The 20520-nt window shown below is 41.0% G+C and overlaps 1 protein-coding gene across 1 annotated transcript; it reads left to right on the top strand.

Annotated features, from left to right (window-relative positions):
• Positions 1 to 3977: 3977 nt before the first annotated feature.
• Positions 3978 to 20260, top strand: actr5 (actin related protein 5). The gene is made up of 9 exons (XM_039665807.2): positions 3978 to 4430; positions 6711 to 6943; positions 7638 to 7807; positions 10224 to 10441; positions 12178 to 12315; positions 12504 to 12611; positions 13826 to 13965; positions 16638 to 16770; positions 17284 to 20260. The coding sequence occupies exons 1-9, from the start codon at positions 4056 to 4058 to the stop codon at positions 17557 to 17559; spliced, it is 1791 nt and encodes a 596-aa protein (XP_039521741.2). The 5' UTR covers positions 3978 to 4055; the 3' UTR covers positions 17560 to 20260.
• The last annotated feature ends 260 nt before the right edge of the window (positions 20261 to 20520 follow it).

Below are 20520 nucleotides of genomic sequence, written 5' to 3'. Positions count from 1 at the left end.
AAACTGATATTATATAACAAGAAAATGACTTCTCAGCTTAAATCAGCTTACATTTTAATACAAAAGTAAAAATGAAATAATACTCTAATATAAAGGCATAATCATTTGATTTTCTGAGATAAACAGTTAAGATAAATGGGTAACGCTTCCTTTTACAGTAGTGTACTTACAGTTACCTAGAAAGTACTGCTAATATAAGGTAAGTACATGGAGCAGGGGTAGGTTCAGGGTTAGTACTAGTTATTACCCAGTAATTGTAGTTACTAATAGTATTTACATGGGTAACTGGACTGTAAAAGGAAGCGTTTAGTTTCTTCTCTCTGAAAAATCGGAGGATAAAAGTTACATTGCTCACAAATATTTAGCATGATTGTATTTTCAGAAGCCTAATATCCAAACAAATCCCAAAACTTGTAAAGTATTATTAGCCAAAGTATATTAATAAATGAGTAACAATTAAATCAATCACTGGAGTGAACAGTCACATAAGTAAAATAGATAGTTTGTCTCAGAGAGTAATGATCGGGTTGAATAATTATAGGCATTTAAATGTAAAAAAACCATTATGTTAATTAATGCACTGTAAAAAATATTTTCAAGATTTGTGATCACAACATTTTTTCTTTTGTCAAATCACCTTTATAATAATTTATTTAGTTGAGATAACTGATTATTTTGAGTTTCTGATGATTAAATTAATCTCCTTCATTGTATTAACTCACTTTTTCCAGTTCAATGCACTTAAAATTTTAAGGCAAACAGGTTACTTACTTTTTTAAGTTAAACCAACAATATTTTTTTACAGTGTAGTAATCACATATTTTCTTTTGTCAAATCAACTTAAATAATTTATTTAGTTCCGATAACATATAATATTGAGTTTCTGATGGTTAAATTAATCTCCTTCATTGTATTAACTCACTTTTTCCAGTTCAATCAACTTAAAATTTTAAGGCAACCAGGTTTCTTACTTTTTTAAGTTAAACCATCAATATTTTTTTACAGTGTGCTTAAAATATTGTACCTGTTGATGTGGACGTCTGCTGCTCTTATGGCGTATCTAGTGTGTGTGTGTGTGTGTGTGTGTGTGTGTGTGTGTGTGTGTGTGTGTGTGTGTGTGTGTGTGTGTGTGTGTGTGTGTGTGTGTGTGTGTGTGTGTGTGTGAACAGAGGAACCGCTGAGGAGGAGCTTGCTGCATATGAATACTTTATTATGTTGAGGCCTTTCCTCCTGGAATTGAAACAGCTTTACGTATAAGATATGAGGAGGAGGGATGCTGAGAAACTGTCCATGAACAGAGCCACGTCTGCTGGATATATAATGCTGGATAATATACATCTGCTGTTCAAAACAAACACACACATACACACAGGCGTGTTGTTAGATAGACTTATATAGACAATTGTGTTTGTGGTGTAGGAGCCGCCCGTTCCTAACATGGAGCACTGAGAAAACATTCTGCATTTGTGTGTGCTAACACGATGCCCTAGTTTCACACCATTGTGGTTGCTTTATTTTTCCTTTACATTCTGCCATTCCTCTCTGTGGTCATGCCAAACCCACTCTCTCTGTTCAGTGGAGCATTTCTCACGCCGGTGTTTGTGCAGAAACTGATGCAGAGAATCGACCTCAAACATTCCCCGATGCAGAGACATCTGCTTGTTCATTTACTGAAACCTTTACTTTAGTTAAACGCAAAATAAGAAGAAAGAAAGTGCAAGTCTTTGTAATATCAGAGAGGTTTCGTATACTTTAATTTCTTAACCCCTTAGCTGTCACCCCCCTTTTTGAGAATGGGGGTTAAAATGCACTATTCAAACTTAAATGGTTGTAATTTAAGAATGCTTTGGAGTATACCCAAGTTTGGTCTTGTTTTAAAGAAAACACTCAGCAGAATATTGCTGAAGTGAAAACACGTCAAAAAATTAAAGTATGAAAAAGTTATGGAAGTTTAAATTTACAGTAAATTAAATATACTTTACTATATATTTTTTATTTTATATAATATAATATTTTTTACTCTAAAATTTCTATAAAATCAAAGCCATACATCTTATCAAGTTATGTTCCAAATTTGAAGTTGATTTCACAAAAATTGAAGTTCCCATGAGATTTTGTTTAGGCGTAGTACCAAAAATAGCCACCGGGTGCCATTGAATTCCATTGAATTTAGTTGTATACATTCTGCCTTAACAAATTAATACATTTCTGTCCAAATATCAATTCTGTCACAAAATTTGGAACCTTGAGACTCTGACCTTTCTGACAATATCAGTTTTGTCAAGATTAGAAAAGGTTTTGGCAACTTTCAAGTATAAAACAGTTTTCACACGATGAATTCTGAGTTTATAAGCGTTCAAATGATACCTAATTTATGATAACTACTAAAATATGTGACATAATAAAAAAGGCGATAAAAATAATATTATATTTTAGAGGATAATAAATATAAATATTATAATTTTTAGAGGATAATATTGTACTATAATTTATGTAATTTCGATTACATATAAATACTAGATTATATGTTTATTATGAACTTTTAGCATAAAAACAGAAGTTTCAATGATTAAAAGTGGGTGCATCGACTTTTTGTGACAAAGGTCAAAACTCCTGTTATGATGCTGATTTTTTGAGGTGCACTCTTGTCATAAATTCATCAATTACTCTTCCTACATAATTTTTAACACAAAACAGGGGTAGAATATTTAATTAGAAGTCTTAGACCTTTCCAACAATATATATTTTGTCATAATTAGATTAGGATTTAATAGAAATATAGTGAAGTAAAGTTAGGCGTCCCGGTACCGGGACGGTGACAGTTAAGGGGTTTAAATTATCTGTACATCAATCAGTATAAGCTGGCATCCCTGTCATAGAACAGATCTATCTTTGTGCATGTGTGTGTGTGGCACGGGCTGGCTGGTGTGTGTCTTCTGTGTGTTGTTCCTGATGTGAGAGTGTACTGACATGAGGAGACACCGCAGCTTCCAGAAGTGTGTGTAGTTCTGCTCCAGGAAGACTAACGATGCTTCAGCAGATGATCTGAACACAGGCAATATTGGGCCGTTGGTTGGTTTGTGTTTTCCAGCAATGATCTGATTCTGAACAACACAATTATCTCCTCTGGGGAACGAAATACCTCCTCTTCTACTTATTCTTTCCTAAATTAATCAAAGTTTTTGAAATAATCTGTTAATAGATAAATTGCTCACTCATAAAGACAGTCACGTGTCGCCACCTGCTGGCTGAAAGATAAGTTACACAAACACACACGAGCGCAGTTATACTAACAGTGTATACTAACACTATAGGCTATTTATCAATAATAATTTATTTAATATGTGCTTGTGTTGTTAAATTGACTTTAGTTTTCACAGTCTTTGGCAAAGAACACAGTAAGTTGTATGGTTAGGCCTACATGACTCCATTGTAATAAAGTTATTCTCATTCCAGGCATTTATGCAATACTCATCCGCTCTATCTCCATCCTCTTTCTTCCTCTCTTTATATTGATCTGTCAATCTCCCCTTCCCAAAGCTGAGCTTTGATTGATAGTCTTTGCAAACGGATTACTTCTATTGTAAAACAGCCGTTAGTTTAGCTAGGCCTACTTGCACCTCATCTCCTACTGTAGGCTGATCGCGCTGGGACCGGTCATCATAGCGATCTGCGGCAGGCCCAAATTAAAGTTAATATATTAAGTTAATTATTTCTCAACATTCATACACTCAGAAAAGTGAATGAGGGACCTCAATGGTGGTCAGTTCCAATGGTTATGAAGTGTGCTCATCACAAGTGTTATTCTTCGGATAGTAAGATGATTATATCACATTAAACTAGAAACAATGGCTACATTAAACCTGCAATTAATTACTTTGGTGTTACTTTACTGTAAATGTAGTTTTAAAATGTGATATAAATAATGACCTCTCTGAGTGTCCGCGAACGCCAGGTGTCAGTAGTGAGCAGAGAACACAAAACAAACAGCCGTCACTGGTGACGAAGAAGAGCGGGTTGACTGCCCGTGTGTGTTGTCTTTTACTGTGTTCAACATGAATAATAACCGCACTGTTTACACTTTTGAGGATTATAAGTGCACGCCGGACCCCGTATTCGCGCTGGAGCGGGAGTGCCTCGAGCCCTGTCCGGCGCCGGTAGTGGTGGATAACGGCTCGTTCCAGTGTCGCGCGGGCTGGGCGAGCTTGGGTCCAGCGCGATGCGATTCGCCGCGGCTCGTGTTCAGGGCGGCAGCGGCACGCGTCAGAGGAGCCGCGCGCAGTGACGCGCACGTTGGGAACGACATCGCGAGCGTCGAGCCTCTGCGCTGGAGCCTCAAGAGCGCGTTTGACCGCGACGCGGTGGTGAACTTTGACATCCAGGAGCTCATCTTCGATTACATCTTCATGCACCTCGGGATAAACACACAGGTGTGTATCGGTGAGAGCTCTACACACACACACAAACACACACTATTAGCAGGACAATCAGTTAGATTGACTGGGCTATCAGTTCACTGTTTCACATGCGACTCACTCCAGTAATAGAGATAAGAAAACAAAAAACAGGGTTGTTTTTCTTCTGTTAAACTTTATTTTCATAGAATACACTTTAAATTCAACATTTTTAATATCTGCTACTGATCTTAAAATTGTAAGATTTAAAATATATTAATTCTGAAAATCAATGTACAGAAAAACCTGTCAACTCTGTTATAGACAAATTGTGTCAAATAAATAGGCTACTTACAGTTAACAAATGTCACACATTTTTAAAACCTGTCATCCCTAAGATAACGTCTGTCTTTTCATCCATTAATGCAACTTTAAGCATAATAAGATAAGAAGAGTTCAGATGCAAAAGCCTCTAAGTGCCATTTGAAATTTTCTTCTAGAATGATCATTTTTATCAAGCTTGTATATTTAAGTTCAGTATTTTCACTTAAATGGCAATGAAGATTACCTATTAATTGTCATTTAAGTGAAATTACTGAACTTAAATTTACAAGCTTGATAAAAATGGTCATTTTAGAAGAAAATTTCAAACGGCATTTAGAGGCTTTTGCATCTGAACTCTTCAAAGACTTTTAGTTTTGGAGAAAAAAACCTAAACAATTTGAACTGAAAAGTTGCCTTAGTTTGTGCATTTCCTTTAATTAAATCCATGCAGTGAGAGTACTAGTTATGCTAATACGGCTCTGATCAATTTGTTAACAATAAAACACACATGATGACCATTTTCTAAAGTAAAACATTAAACAAACAGAGATGACTACCCATAGTTAAAAGATAAAAAACATCCACATGTTCTGCCAGTGTAATGAGCTCCACTGAGTCGAGATGCAGTGAAAACAGTCCAGCTTTAGTCAAATAAATGTGAACAAACTTGCCATGAACACAACACTCCACAACAGTAGTTCCAGAGAGCTGAGCTGGACTCATATTTATTTATATTTATACACAGACGAACAAGCAAACAATGAACCAATGAGAATATAACACACTAACGGGAATCACAAGACAAACAGGAACTATGACCAGCCTAAACTTTAAAATAAAAGACATGAAACAAAACCCATACCAAAACGTGACCGCCAGACTCAGAAACCATTTTAAATGTAAAACCAAGAATTTAATCCTATCAAATACATCTGATTTACAGATCCGAACTGTCTCATGCGTTACTGATCTGGACAATCAGATGTAGAGGATGAATTTGGTCCAATGAAAAGAGACCCTCGAGGACGTTCATTGGCGAATTTGCTGCAACTAACGATTACTTTAATAATTGATTAATCTGTCGATAATATTTCCGAATAATTGGATAAAAATGGAAAAAAAAAACATTCATTTCCAACCCTATATTCAAAAACAAAACTGACAGTGCAAAAAAATGGACTAACACAAAAAACATACATATATTAATTATAAATACAAACTAACTACAAAATATAAACACAATATAAAATAATATAAATATTAAACTTCAAATCACAGTCTGCTAATTCAGTGGTAAGAATTTATCTGTTGTTTTTATTTATTGTTGTCCAATTATCAAACTTCCATGAAATACTATAATTATATAATAATTATATATAACTATGTAGTATGTACCAATTTACTAATGTTCAGACACACTCTCGGAGTTCGCTTCGCCTTTGTCAGGTCCGGCCTCGAGTACAGTTGGTGCTGCTGGCGGTAATGCTGTAATAATTTTTCAGTTCAGATCCTGTACAATCAAATGAAGGGGAGTGAAAGCTCTCGCGGACCACGGTCCGAACCAAACAGATGAAATGTGGTCCTATGAAAACAAAGAGATAGTCTCAGTCCGGATCAAACTGAACAAAGGTTTGGTTCGTTCCTAGTGTGAACACATGTTCTGTATGGCTCGGCCTGTCAGAGCGTTCACAGGAGGATCCGGTGTCTCCCGCAGGAGAATATGAACTAGCCAATCAGTGTTTACTTCATACAGTGAAAACTAAGCAGAGTTTTATTTTCACATTTCTGTAGGATAACCCCAAGCCTGTGGTTCACACTGATGTTAATAACACTGCTTATGCTACAGTAACACACTGCTGTTCACTTTCAGAAGCTGTAGCGATGCTTTCTTGGCAAAAAAAATACGTTTTAAGTTTATTTTCACACACTTTAATTTAAGCATTATGTGTTGGGTTTTCCTTCAGTGTGTCTCTTCGTCTCCCCTTTGCTCAGGGCCGTGTGGATCACCCAGTGGTGGTGACGGAGCCGGCCTGTAACCCGCTGCACTGCAGACAGATGATGTCAGAGCTGCTGTTCGAGGGCTACGGCGTGCCGCGGGTGGCGTACGGCGTGGACAGCCTCTTCAGCCTCTACTGGAACAGCGCCGCGGCCGATCTGCCCTCCACAGGCCTGGTGCTGTCCTCGGGCCATCACTGCTCGCACGTGCTGCCCGTCATCAACGGCAGGTACCGCGGCACACTCGCGTCAGCATATATCGGGATCGTAGTGTCTCATGTTAACAAAAACGGTAATATTCTCATGGTCAAGCGACAGAGACACAGATAACTGTGTGCTAAGCCAAGTTTCTGACAGCACTTTGGGTTTCTGTTGTTAAAGGGATACTCCACTTTTTTTGGAAATAGGCTCATTTTACAACTCCCCCAGAGTTAAACAGTTCAGTTTTACCGTTTTCAAATCCATTCAGCTGATTTTCGGATATTTAGAAGAATATCAGTAACCAGACAGTTTCTGGTCTCATTGACTTCCATAGTATATATTTTTTTCCTACTATGGAAGTCAATGAGTCCAGAAACTGTCTGGTTACTGATATTCTTCTAAATATCCGAAAATCAGCTGAATGGATTCGAAAACGGTAAAACTCAACTGTTTAACTCTGGGGGAGTTGTAAAATCAGCCTTTTTCCAAAAAAAGTGGAGTATCCCTTTAAACCGCTCTCCCTTGACAACTAATATTAGCCTACGTCTCAAAATCAGTTTGCTCTCGAATAGTTAGCAGTGCTCATCTCGGCTCTGCGAGTCAGTGTTTGGGATTTATCGTGGATTCTCTACATTTACGGCCAGCAAAGCAACATAGTAAAATACTTATAGTATATATATATATTTAATAGTAATTACAGATAGAATATGAAAATATCCGCAGGCTGGACTCTGCGAACTGCAGGCGTGTGAATCTGGGCGGAGGTCAGGCCGCCTCGTACCTCCAGAGACTCCTGCAGCTGAAGTACCCGTCGCACCAGCCCTCGCTCACACTGAGCCGCATGGAGGAGCTCCTGCACCGGCACTGCTACACCGCCCCCGACTACCAGCAGGGTGAGCACACACACACACACACACACACACACCTGTGAGCGCATTACATTAGTGTTTCTGCTGTTTGTGATGCGTTGTTGCTGGGCGGAGGAATACTTGTGTTATAATGTTATATTTTTTGTTGCTGTTGTTTATTTTATGAATAAAATACATTTTAAAATTAAAGCTGCAAGCAGCGATGGGCGGGCCCTCGCACCTGTAGCACGTTGGGGTCTGAGGCGGCCGTGTTGCATATTCTGCAGCTCAGCCAGTGCGGATGTGCATTTGCTACCCTGCTTCGTTAAAGGTCACTTCCTGTTGCCAGGAGGTGGCGCTATGACTGTGGGTAAATATCGGCATGTAGATTTGTTCAGGGCAGGACTCTTGTCAAACATGTTAAATTTCGTGCAGATCTGGGCATTTACAGTCAAGTTACTACAACTTCCTGTTTCATGGCGAATCATCGACGCCACGGACACGCCCATCAACGAAAATGCGCAGATAGCACAACTTTACATCGTCAATGCCTTTAGAAGGCACAGCAGAAATTTGAAGTCGATCCGACTAAATCCCTAGGAGGAGTTCGTTAAAGTACGGAGTGTGTAAATCGTCCCAAAATGGCCACCAAATTCAAAATGGCGGACTTCCTGTCGAGTTTAGGGTATGGGTTCTTGAGGCTTTTTTGTGCGTCTTGATATGATACACGTCCCCACCAAATTCCGTGCATGTAGTTTGAACGTGGACGAGGGGTTCATTTTTTCCAATTTTCTAGGTGGCGCTAGAGAGCCATTTTGCCCCGCCCATCCGCGAAACCCACAAAATACGAATTTTTCACCAGTCCTGACATGCGTGCTAAATTTGGTGAGTTTTTGCGCATGCTGCGAAAATGGCGCTTAAAATCTTAACGCGCCAGACGCTCAATTCGCGCCATTCGTGTGAACTTGACGCACAAATTAGGTGTATTCTGCTCTACGCCTCATTCGCGCCGCAGGACTTTTTGACTTAACATTGAAATCATTCGCGCCTGACGCGCTATTCACGTCCGGTGTGAACTAGGGGTGCACGATATTGACAAAAATGTGATATTGCGATATCGATAATGAATATTGCGATATCGATATTAATTTCGATATTTTTAAACGGATGTAAAACCACAAAAGTTATTGGAAAACGCATCAAAAAGATTAATAAATAAATCAAGTTTTCTTACAACATAAGATTTATTTCAACTGACAGTCATATTGGACTGGTACAGCATTAATAAATAGGCCTAAATAATTTGTCTACAGAACAGGACATAATAGTTGTGTACACTACAGTGTAAAAGATAATAAATAAATAGAAAGTCTACAGAACACACTATGCAACATAAACGCCACTATATGCGTTTTCTTTGACCGGATAGCTATCTGATCGTGAAAAGACCAGGTGTAAATGCCCTGTGAAACGCATTCGTGACGTATTTGAATCTAATCGCTCAAACCACTTTAGGAGGTGGTCTGGGCCGCATTTCATTTGAAACTGGACAAATGTAAATGCATCTCGTTACTGAATAAACCACATATGTAAAATGTACTCCTTCCAAAAACGCTAAAAATGAGAACATTATAGGCTTGTCAAGTTATGGCCAGATATGACGGGGCGCGCGACTGCAACACGCATCACGCAGATGAGCAGCTGCTGAACATTTCCTTTTCATCAAGCCAACGCGCAAACTATCGCAAATCAAAGTGAAAGTAAGTCGCAGACGCTTTTCACAGTTATCTTCATTAAAAGTAAATAAACGAACTGATCTTATTTTACCTGATGATCATAAAACGCACCTCATAACTGTTGCTTTCGGTGACGTGCACTCCATTAAATCTGCATATAGCGCGGGAATTGAAGATCGTATTTTGATAAATCAGAGCTATCCGATCAGTGAAAACGCATGAAGTTGCCAGGTGGACCGTGGCCTGATGTTATACTTGTGCGCTGGTGTGCGCGTCGAGCCGGGGCAAGTGTGTGTGTGTGGGACTGTGTGGTTGGAGAGCAAGGGAGAAGTGAGAGAGTGACGGCGGTTAGCTTTAGAGCAAGTAGCAACTTTATATTGAGAAAAACAAAGTGTCTCTCCTGTTCTTTCTGATCACTGTGGGAAATCTGTAGCATGAAAAGTTAAACCTCTCTTGATTTAATATTGTTTATGGAGAAGGAGAATCAGGAAATGAGTCGGGGGGAAATGCAACGGTGCATGGCGGACCAGACGCATCATAAACAAAATATTGCATAAATATCGCGACACTTTCGATATGGATATCGAGCAACGTGATATCGCGATAACGATATTGATTCGATATATCGTGCACCCCTAGTGTGAACGCAACATTACAATGAATCTCTGGGGTTTGAGTCAACCGCGAGTTTGTCCGCATTAACGCGTTCATAATCTGTGTGGCAGAGCTGGATAACTGGCGCAGTCCTGAGTTTTACGAGCGGGAGGTCCACCGCGTGCAGCTGCCGTTTTCCGGGAGGACAGCGGGTGTGTGTGTGAGCGCGGAGGAGCGGAACGAGAGGAGAGCTCAACAGCTCCGCAGACTGCAGGAGATCAACAGCCGACGCAGAGAAGAGAAGCTGCAGGAGGACCAGAGGCGGTTGGACACACTGCTGTCGGTGCAGGTACACACACACACACACACACACACTCTGACTGTGCTATCATGACTTTTGCGTAAACATACACGTCACTTTCAAGTCAAGTGGTGTGTTATCTATACGCATTTTGAGCTATCCGCGTGAATGTCTACGCCATTAATATCCGAGTGATTCCGCGTGTCTGTACACGCCGTCAAATCTCTGAGCGAAATGAAGCAAAATGTAGATCTACATCTGGGGAGCTATCTATTTTTTCCTAGGATGGTATAGGGGAAGACTCATAAATGCCATTAACCCCAGTGACGGGTAGGTTTAGGGACGGGGTTGAGGTAAGTCATATATTTATATATACAGTAATAACGTTAAGTCAACGGCGTTCATAAACACGCTGAAAAGCGATTATGTGTGTTGATAGCACGGCAAAAATGGAAATACGAATTGTTGTGTCATACACACGCTACTTCATGAGATCAGTCTGCGGCAGGAGCTGCTGGAGAACGGGTCACTGGAGATGTTTCACACTAGGGATGGCAAAAACTAAAAATTTCTATTCGAATGCTGAAGTTACTATTCGAATATTGCTTTTATATTTAAATATATATATATATATATATATATACTTCCGAAGTGTAATCGGCCCTTATCGCTTTCTTATTAACAATAGGAGAGCGCAGGACTAGCTTTCGCGTGGCACATTCGCAAGGTCTCATTCACTCCCTCTCTGCCATGCACCCGCCGCGCGCTATGTATGTTATGCGCGGATTCCGGGAGATTTTAACTAATTTGCGCCCATCAGGATACACTATCAATAAGCAGGAGACTCCCGGAACTTCCGACGCGATATAACGATCACATCACCTCAGATCTGAGCCCCTATTCATCAAGCCAACGCGCCGCAATCTATCGCAAATCAAAGTGAAAGTAAGTCGCAGACGCTACACTAACATCTTCAATAAAAGTAAAGAAATGTAATGATCTTACCAGGGCTGTTGCCGCTCTCTCTTATCATCGTCTTTGCTGATTTTGAAATTAGCCGATGATCAATAAAATGCAGCTCATATCTGTTGTTTTCGGTGACGTGCACTTCATTACATCTGTATATAACGCGGGAATTGAAGATCGGATTTATATCCGTTTTGCAAAAACACATTTATGTGACCAAGTGTAAATGAAATCGTTTTGATAAATCAGAGCTATCGATCTGAGAAAACGCATGAAGTGGCCAGGTGTAAACAGCCCCTAAATGTTTATTGTTGAAATGTTAGATGTCCCTCTAGTGGGCCGAACGTATAACAACAACCACAGGCTATAGTGGCATTGATGATCCATTTATATATATATATATATATATGAAGAGTTCAGATGCAAAAGCCTCTAAATGCCATTTGAAATTTTCTTCTAAAATGAATTTTTATCAAGCTTGTATATTTAAGTTTAGTAATTTCACTTAAATGACAATTAATAGGTAATCTTCATTGCCATTTAAGTGAAATTACTGAACTTAAATATACAAGCTTGATAAAAATGATCATTTTAGAAGAAAATTTCAAATGGCACTTAGAGGCTTTTGCATCTGAACTCTTCATATACAGTATATATATATATATATATATATATATATATACAGTATATATAGTGGCATTGACATCCGAATATTACATAAAATAAGGAATGGAATTCGAATAGTATTATAGAGGAAGATTGACAGCCCTAACACACACACACACACACACACACACTCTGACTGTGCTGTGCCGCAGGAGCTGCTGGAGGACGGGGCACTGGAGCTGTTTCACAGGAGTCTGGTGGAGCTGAACATGGACTCGGCCGAGGAGCTTCAGTCCTACATCCAGAAGCTCAGCATGAGTGTGGAGCAGCAGCGGCTCATCAAGCCCGAGGTGTGTTTAAAGCGGCCGTGACACGAGGAACACATTTATCAGTGTTTCTGGCAGAGTGACGGCGGGTCATAATCATGTTTAGTGAATATGTTTTTGTCTGTGCAAAAAAAAGAAGTAACACAAAAGCATCAGAAACTGTGTGAGGAATTAAACTTTGAGATCTGAACCTGTCCCCTGCGCTCGAGCAGATGCCGAGTCCGACGGCAGAGGTGGAGCCGCCCGCTGATGAGGGGAACGACATCGAGACGGACCTGAGCGAGGAGACCCAGGAGCCCAGCAAAACCAGTGCCAACCAGGTGATCTGGAGGAAACCAGTCAGTGTCTGTTATACACATGTGCTCACCATAGGATTTAGGGCTGGGTAATAAATATCGATTTCTCGATATTAATCGATTCTCATTTTTACAAACCGATATCGATTCTTAAGTCTCAAGAATCGATTAGTCATCCTGTGTCATTTGAATGAATGGGACATTGTATCGCGGCTGCGCGCATCCAAAAAAATCGCAATAATCTTTGTCCTTTGTTACTATTGATATGAAACAAAGTCTCAATTTCCAAATTATGTCCATTTTCTATAGAAATTCAAAAACATAAATAGCGTTTAGGCGCTGTGGCGTGAGATCGCTCTGGAGAAGCAGCAGCGCTGATCTCTCTTCCGGCTTAATAATACCAGTCACAGCGCCAAATAAACATGAATGAGCATCTGAAAGTGTGTTAAAGATAGAGTACAACTTATCGAAATCCGGATCATGTCACATTGATTCGCTCAATCAGCGTTTCAACCGTGGAAAGACGTCAGTTAAACAGCATCGTCATAAATATTTACCTCAGAAAACACACATAAACTCGTTAGTCAGCTAGAAAAAATAACTCCAGAGAGGAGCATTTTGCTAAATACATACACCATATTACATATGCATTATAATCTTAATGTTCTTCAATATTTAATGCATATTTGAATAAATCTGTTTTTATGACAGCCACCATTTAAATGTTTATATTTCATATAATCTTCTTATTATAAAAATAAATAAAAGTGTAATTTAAGTGATTCATTCATTATTACCTTCTAGGCTAATGAAGCCTAGTAGGCTACAACTAGACTCCCACAGTTTATAGCATTAGTTAAGAGATTTGATTCCCTTGAGAAAAATTGCCATTTATTGTAACTGATATCCAAAATAATCGATATTGAATCGAATCGAATCGTAATCGAAATCGAAATCGAATCGAATTGCAAGCTTGTGAATCGAAATCGAATCGAATTGTGAAACTTGTCTCAATACCCAGCCCTAATAGGAATGACAGTCAGTGATGCATAATTACATGCAACTAACCCTAACCCTACCCTTATATAGTAAGTGCATGTAGTTGCTTAATATTACTCAGTTTTTAACTGTGAGAATGACACTTTAAAATAGTGTAACGGGCGTCTGTCAGAGTTCATGGACAGCCAGATTTGTTGTGTGCTCTGGTCTTGATGACTCTGTCTCCTGTTGTCCGGAAGCCGCTGTTCAGCGTGGCAGAGTATCACCAGCTGTTTGTGGGCACCGAGCGGCTGCGCGCGCCGGAGATCCTGTTCCAGCCGGCGCTGGTCGGAGAGGAGCAGATGGGCCTGATGGAGACGCTGCAGTTCGTCCTGGAACAGTGAGCACACTCACACAGCTAACACTTTATCTTACTGTGTCTGTTACACGTTACATGTACTGTCTGTTGTAATAACAATATATTATACACATTCCAGGGTTCCCACGTGTCCTTGAAAGCTTGTGAATCTGAAAAAAAACCCCTCAAGGCCCTGGAAAGTTTTTGAAAACAAACAAATAATGCCCTCGAAACTGCTTGAATTTATTTTGTGCGAGAAGTTTTCTGGAAAAAGCTCCATATTATTGTTCCCTCCGGTCCGCTAATGTGTCATCTCTAGCTTGAGCACTAGCTTGATTTACACTAGTTACGCGCATTTACATGTTACAGTAAGTGTTGCGTTACAGTAAGAGTGAGGTGCTTTGTGTTGTTCGCTGCCGTGACGTTCACGCGCAGGAAACTACTACAGTGGCACCTCAGCGTTTGTTGTTGACAAACCCCACATGAAGTGGATATTGAGGATATTGGATCTGGAAATTTCAAACAAAATCTGGCCAAACAATGCTTGTTGGAGGTTGTTTTCTGAAAATGTTTTTAAAATTAATATTTTTAAAATCTAAGATCATGAAGTTTTATGACATTGTTGAGTTCCAATCAGTACAGATGTTATTCAAAGCAAGGCACAAATTATTACCAAGCCAAATACAAAAAAGGTTCCATGAACGTACTGGTTGTTATGAATTACGTGTTGAAATTAAACTTTAGGACGCAGAAACATTGTACAACTTTGAAAAGTTTTAGCCTTACAGTCAAGGGGGTACAATTATGGAATAATTTGGAGATAGTTATAAAAAGAAGTTCAAATATTAATCTTTTTAAATACAAATATAAACAAAAGATCTTTGCAAAGTATAGAGACGAAGAAATGTTTTGTCAGTAGGGGTACTTTTACCATGACCAGATTCTTGTTGTCGCTTTGTTGTTTAATCAGGACCAGATATTTGTTGGGGGGGGGGGGGGGGGGCACTAATAAGCTCTGTTGCTTCGGCCCTCTCCTTTTGAGCTGAATGGTTACAGCTCAAATAAAACAAATAAATAAATAAATAAAATAAAAAGTTGCCCTAAGCCTTCGAAGCATTGGTCGCGGTGATGAGGTAATGTGCTCTGTGGCTCCGCCCTCCTCGTCTTTGAAGCATTGGTCGTGGTGATGTAATGGGCTCTGGGGCTCTCCCCTCCTCATCTTCGATTCATTGGTCGCGGTGATGATGTAATGGGCTCTGTGGCTCCACCCTCCTCGTCTTCGAAGCATTGGCCTGTGGTGATGATGTAATGAGCTTTGTGGCTCCGCCCTCCTTGTCTTCGAAGCATTGGTCTGTGGTGGTGATGTAATGGGCTCTGTGGCTCCGCCCTCCTCATCTTTGAAGCATTGGTCGCGGTGATGTAATAGGCTCTGTGGCTCCGCCCTTCTCGTCTTCGAAGCATTGGTCACGGTGATGTAATGGGCTCTGTGGCTCCACCCTCCTCGTCTTCGAAGCATTGGTCGCGGTGATGTAATGGGCTCTGTGGCTCCACCCTCCTCGTCTTCGAAGCATTGGCCTGTGGTGATGATGTTATGAGCTTTGTGGCTCCGCCCTCCTTGTCTTCGAAGCATTGGTCTGTGGTGATGATGTAATGGGCTCTGTGGCTCCGCCCTCCTCATCTTTGAAGCATTGGTCGCGGTGATGTAATGGGCTCTGTGGCTCCGCCCTTCTCGTCTTCGAAGCATTGGTCACGGTGATGATGTAATGGGCTCTGTGGCTCCACCCTCCTCGTCTTCGAAGCATTGGCCTGTGGTGATGATGTAATGGGCTCTGTGGCTCCGCCCTTCTCGTCTTCGAAGCATTGGTCGCGGTGATGTAATGGGCTCTGTGGCTCCACCCTCCTCGTCTTCGAAGCATTGGCCTGTGGTGATGATGTTATGAGCTTTGTGGCTCCGCCCTCCTTGTCTTCGAAGCATTGGTCTGTGGTGATGATGTAATGGGCTCTGTGGCTCCGCCCTCCTCATCTTTGAAGCATTGGTCGCGGTGATGTAATGGGCTCTGTGGCTCCGCCCTTCTCGTCTTCGAAGCATTGGTCACGGTGATGATGTAATGGGCTCTGTGGCTCCACCCTCCTCGTCTTCGAAGCATTGGCCTGTGGTGATGATGTAATGAGCTTTGTGGCTCCGCCGTCCTTGTCTTCAAAGCATTGGTCTGTGGTGATGATGTAATGGGCTCTGTGGCTCCGCCCTCCTCGTCTTTGAAGCATTGGTCGCGGTGATGTAATGGGCTCTGTGGCTCCGCCCTCCTCATCTTCTGCGGTTCGTTTATTCTGGTCAGACGCGAGTGGAAACATGAACACACACATTTCCACATCACTGTGATCAGACGCTTTCTCAATGGCTGTTACTCACCTCTGCTGCTTTTGTTGAGTGTTTATTTTGTTGTTAAGAGGAACGTGTGCAGCACATATTTACATATTCATGAATATGAATAATAAATCTTGGTTGTGAATGTCTTCAACCACACATTGTCATTAACAGTGGTTCAGTAAATAATGCAAGTCTCTCGAACATTAATACATCACTGTAATGGTTCAGTTTACACCGGACATGACTGAAACATTGAAAGTTCAGCTAGTATGTTAGTTGTGAGCTCTGTAATTCAAGTTCATTGTTGTTTGGGGAATCATTAAAAGGTGTGTGTGTGTGTGTGTAGGTACCCTCCGGAACAGCAGGAGGCGCTGGTAAAGAATGTGTTTCTGACTGGAGGAAACCTGCAGTATCCTGGACTGAAAGAGAGAGTGCAGAGAGAGCTGCTCGCCATCAGACCCTTCCAGTCACACTTTCAGGTCTGCGTCATTGCTTGAATCATCCCACGTCATCCAAAACAGTGTAAAACACAACATAGGGTCGCGAAATAGCCCCATATGAGGAAAATGAAGTCATTATGGAATATTCTGTTGCACATTAAGGCCCTTTCCCACTAAAGTCTGATATTTTGAGACAGTGTTTATCATGAAGAAAGATTGAATAGTAACAGTGGATGCAGATTCGCATATCAGAGCGTTTGATGAACCAATGGGGCTAACATCACTGTAAATAGTGAATATATGTTCCTGAACCCTTTAAACTACAGACACAGAGTAGACTTTATTATCAGAGATATATTTTTTTAAAAGTTCCAGAAGTACTTCCGATGTGACCAATGTAAAAGTACACTTTCCCCCAGAAACACCACTTTAATTGTTTAATAATTAAGCTAATTTAACAACAACATTTAGTCACATGAGTTTTATACATTGGAAATTGATCAACTTTGAAATGTTTGAGGTAATTTCTAACATGAGTAATCTGTCGAGCAGGTGTGTGTGGCGAGCCGGCCGGCTCTGGACGCCTGGTTCGGGGCCCGTGAGTGGGCCCTCAGGAACCCTGCGGAAGACCAGGGCTGGATCAGCCGGCAGGACTATGAGGAGAACGGGGGGGAATATCTGAGAGAACACTGTGCTTCAAACACCTTCATACCCATGAAACTCAATAAACCCACATCCGCCGCTAAACACACACTCATGGGGAAACTGGCGACGGACTCGAGCCTTCCGGACACCATCAGCAACGACATCGACATCTCGCTGTCTTAGAGACGCGCGGGGTCTGGACTGTGTGTTACGCCTCAGTTTGAGGCCTCTCTGTACAGTTGACATGTATATTTGACTAAATGGTATTAGTGACCAAATGTATTTTTGTTTGTTTAGTGTTTTATTTGTGTCAGATGATTTGAAAGTCCTGCAGTGCAGCTTCTCCAGCGACAACCGTCAAAGCAAAAACTGGCACAACAACAAACCACACTTGCTCCACAAGCAGTCTTTGCTTTTTTTTTTTACTTTTTTTCCTAATTTATTTTTTCTCTAGACAAGCTATGATCATAGAGATTGTTTTTGTTTGCTTTTTTAATTTTATACAATTTTAACTTTGCTTGCAGTTCACCGTCACCAAGCGTGTCGCGGATTGATGGAAGAAGACTCGAGTCCGGAGTTTTAAAGGAGTAGTTTACTCACCCCCATGTCATCCAAGATGTCCATGTCTTTCTTTCTTCAGTCGAAAAGAAATTAAAGTTTTTGATGAAAACATTCCAGGATTTTCTCCATATAATGGACTTCAATGGGAACCGAACGGTTCAAGGTCCATAAGAGAGTTTCAGTGCAAACTGTTCAAACGACACCAGACGATGAATAAGGGTCTTATCAAGCGAAACGATAGCTCATTTCAAAGATAAATAACAAAGTTGTACGTTTTATAAGCACAAATGCTCGCCTTGCTCTGTTCTGTGACTCTCCAGTTCGAACTCGTTCATCAAACAAGTCTTTTTACGAGTCATTTGGTTAATTAAATGTACGAAATGACCTGAAAAAAGATTTGTTCATTTTGATGAACGAGTTCGAACTGGGTATTGTTGCTGACCAAGTCCATCCCTTTATGACCACAGTGAACCATCTTCTACTGGGTACTTCCTGGAGGATAACACGTCACAAAGCTCGAATCATCTCAAACTGGAGTTCTGTATACTCAAACAGTCTCCACAATCACCAGATCTCAGTCCAATACAGAAGCTTAGAGATGATGTGGAACAGGTCACAAAAAACAAGATGATGAAGAGGAAAGTCGGACGTATCCAAAAGTTTGGACGCATCTGAAAAGTGTCAAAGTTTCTTCTGAAGTGCCAAAAAGTTCAGAGGGCGAGACTGCCATATCCACCTCCTCATCAGAGAATAATGATGAAGCACAGCGGAACCAAGCCTGGAGGGACAGATGTCGAAAGATAGGACATCTACACCACCACAAGAGGGAGGAAGACTGCCAGCATCCATGGTCAAGAACATCACAGGTCCGACACGATATGCTATCTCAAGAGTCCACAACACACACTCAGCTTTTGAATTCGCTGAAAGACCCAGTCAACGTGAGTGACAAACTTGTGGCAATCAGAGATGTGTGGGATAAACGAGTAGAAACCTGGATCACACATTACAGTGGATGAACACCTCGTCCCATTCAGAGGACGCTGGCCTTTTCGGCAGTATATTCCAAGAAAGCCAGCCAAACATGGCAGTATGGGCAGCCTGTGATGCCAAATCCAGCAATGCCTGGAAAATGCAGATTTACACAAGCAAGCCATCAGGTGGAGGACCTGAGAGAAACCAGGGGTTGGTTCTCCAAATGAGACACACTTTTAGACACTCGCAAACTTCCCTGACCGTTTCCCCTCGTGGAAGTCCCAACTTTTTTCTTTTGTCAAATCTAATTAGGTTATTAATGTGGTTCAGATAACATACTGTTGATCAAATTAGTCACCATTGTATTAACTCACAGTTGACATTTCTAAAAATGTTAAACCAATAATATATTTTTACAGTGAAGAGTGGACATTAATGCGGTGTAAGCCGTGACCTACTGTACATCACAGTGAACGAGACCGAGATAAGGGCGGAAAACAAGTAAAAACACTTTTATATACACACACACTTGTGAACTTCCCCTTGGAGAATCCCCACTGTCATTTTGAAGTGCGTTCAATAAATTAAGTTTATTTGGACAGTCCCTCGAGCCCTTGATTTTGACGAAGAGATCGAGTCTACTCTTCATCTATAGATCACAATGCACCATGAGTGCAGCGGATGCCAAGTGATCAATGTAAAATATCATTGCTTTATGTATAACCAAGCGCAGGGTTAGCTCAGAAGGCATAAGCTGCGGTCAGCTGTCAAATCGCTCCAGCCACATCCATTCTCCTAGACCGGGAGGATATATCTGCGTGGCACTACTGTAGGCATGCTCAAACTGCCCACAACCCTCCCGCCCTCACCACTGTTAGCATTAAGCATATCACCGTGCACCTTCTGGATGTCGTCTTCTTTTCTTTCAGATTACCGAAGCTTTCAAGTCCTATCTGTCATGGACATCATTGCTGAGAGACAGTCATTGTGTGGGATGTGGGATATAGAAAGAGGAGAGCAGAAGGAAAGGAAAAAAGTGAAAGAGGCTAAAAAGAAGAACTTCTCAGTTTTACTTCTTTATTCCTAAAGTTATTTTAGGATTAAAAGCCCTGAGAACACCCACAAGCAAACATTACACTAAGAACAAACCGGAACAGAGAATGGAGAGAAATACAGAGCACTTTCCATCATCACCGTTCACTGCTGTGCTGGTTCACGAACATTTGGTACATCAATGAACAATCAGCACACCAAATATTGGCAGTCCAGATATTGACGCTAAAGGGTGCCATGTGCGTTGGATGTAGGGGAAATGTCAAAAGCGCTTTTTTGGGATGAGAATGGGCTTTTGTGTTGGTTTCATAATCTTGAGCACTGACCGAGTGGCTGTAAACTCATTGTTGGTTTGATGCCTTAGGGCCCTGTCACACCTACCTTGTTTGGTCCGGACTTTCTGACTTTTCAGTTTGGTCCGAGTCAAAATTACAGATGTGAAACCTCCACCGGACCAAGGTCCGAGCCAAACGAAAAGAGGTAGTCTCGATCCGGATCAAACTGAACAAAGGTCTGTTTTTTCTCTAGTGTGAAAGCGTTTCTGTATGGTTTGGA

The sequence above is a fragment of the Pimephales promelas genome, chromosome 7, assembly GCF_988280905.1.
Source record: "Pimephales promelas chromosome 7, fPimPro1.hap1.1, whole genome shotgun sequence".
Lineage (NCBI taxonomy): Eukaryota > Metazoa > Chordata > Actinopteri > Cypriniformes > Leuciscidae > Pimephales > Pimephales promelas.
Note: the sequence above shows the minus strand (reverse complement) of the source record. Positions and strands in the feature narration are given on the sequence as shown.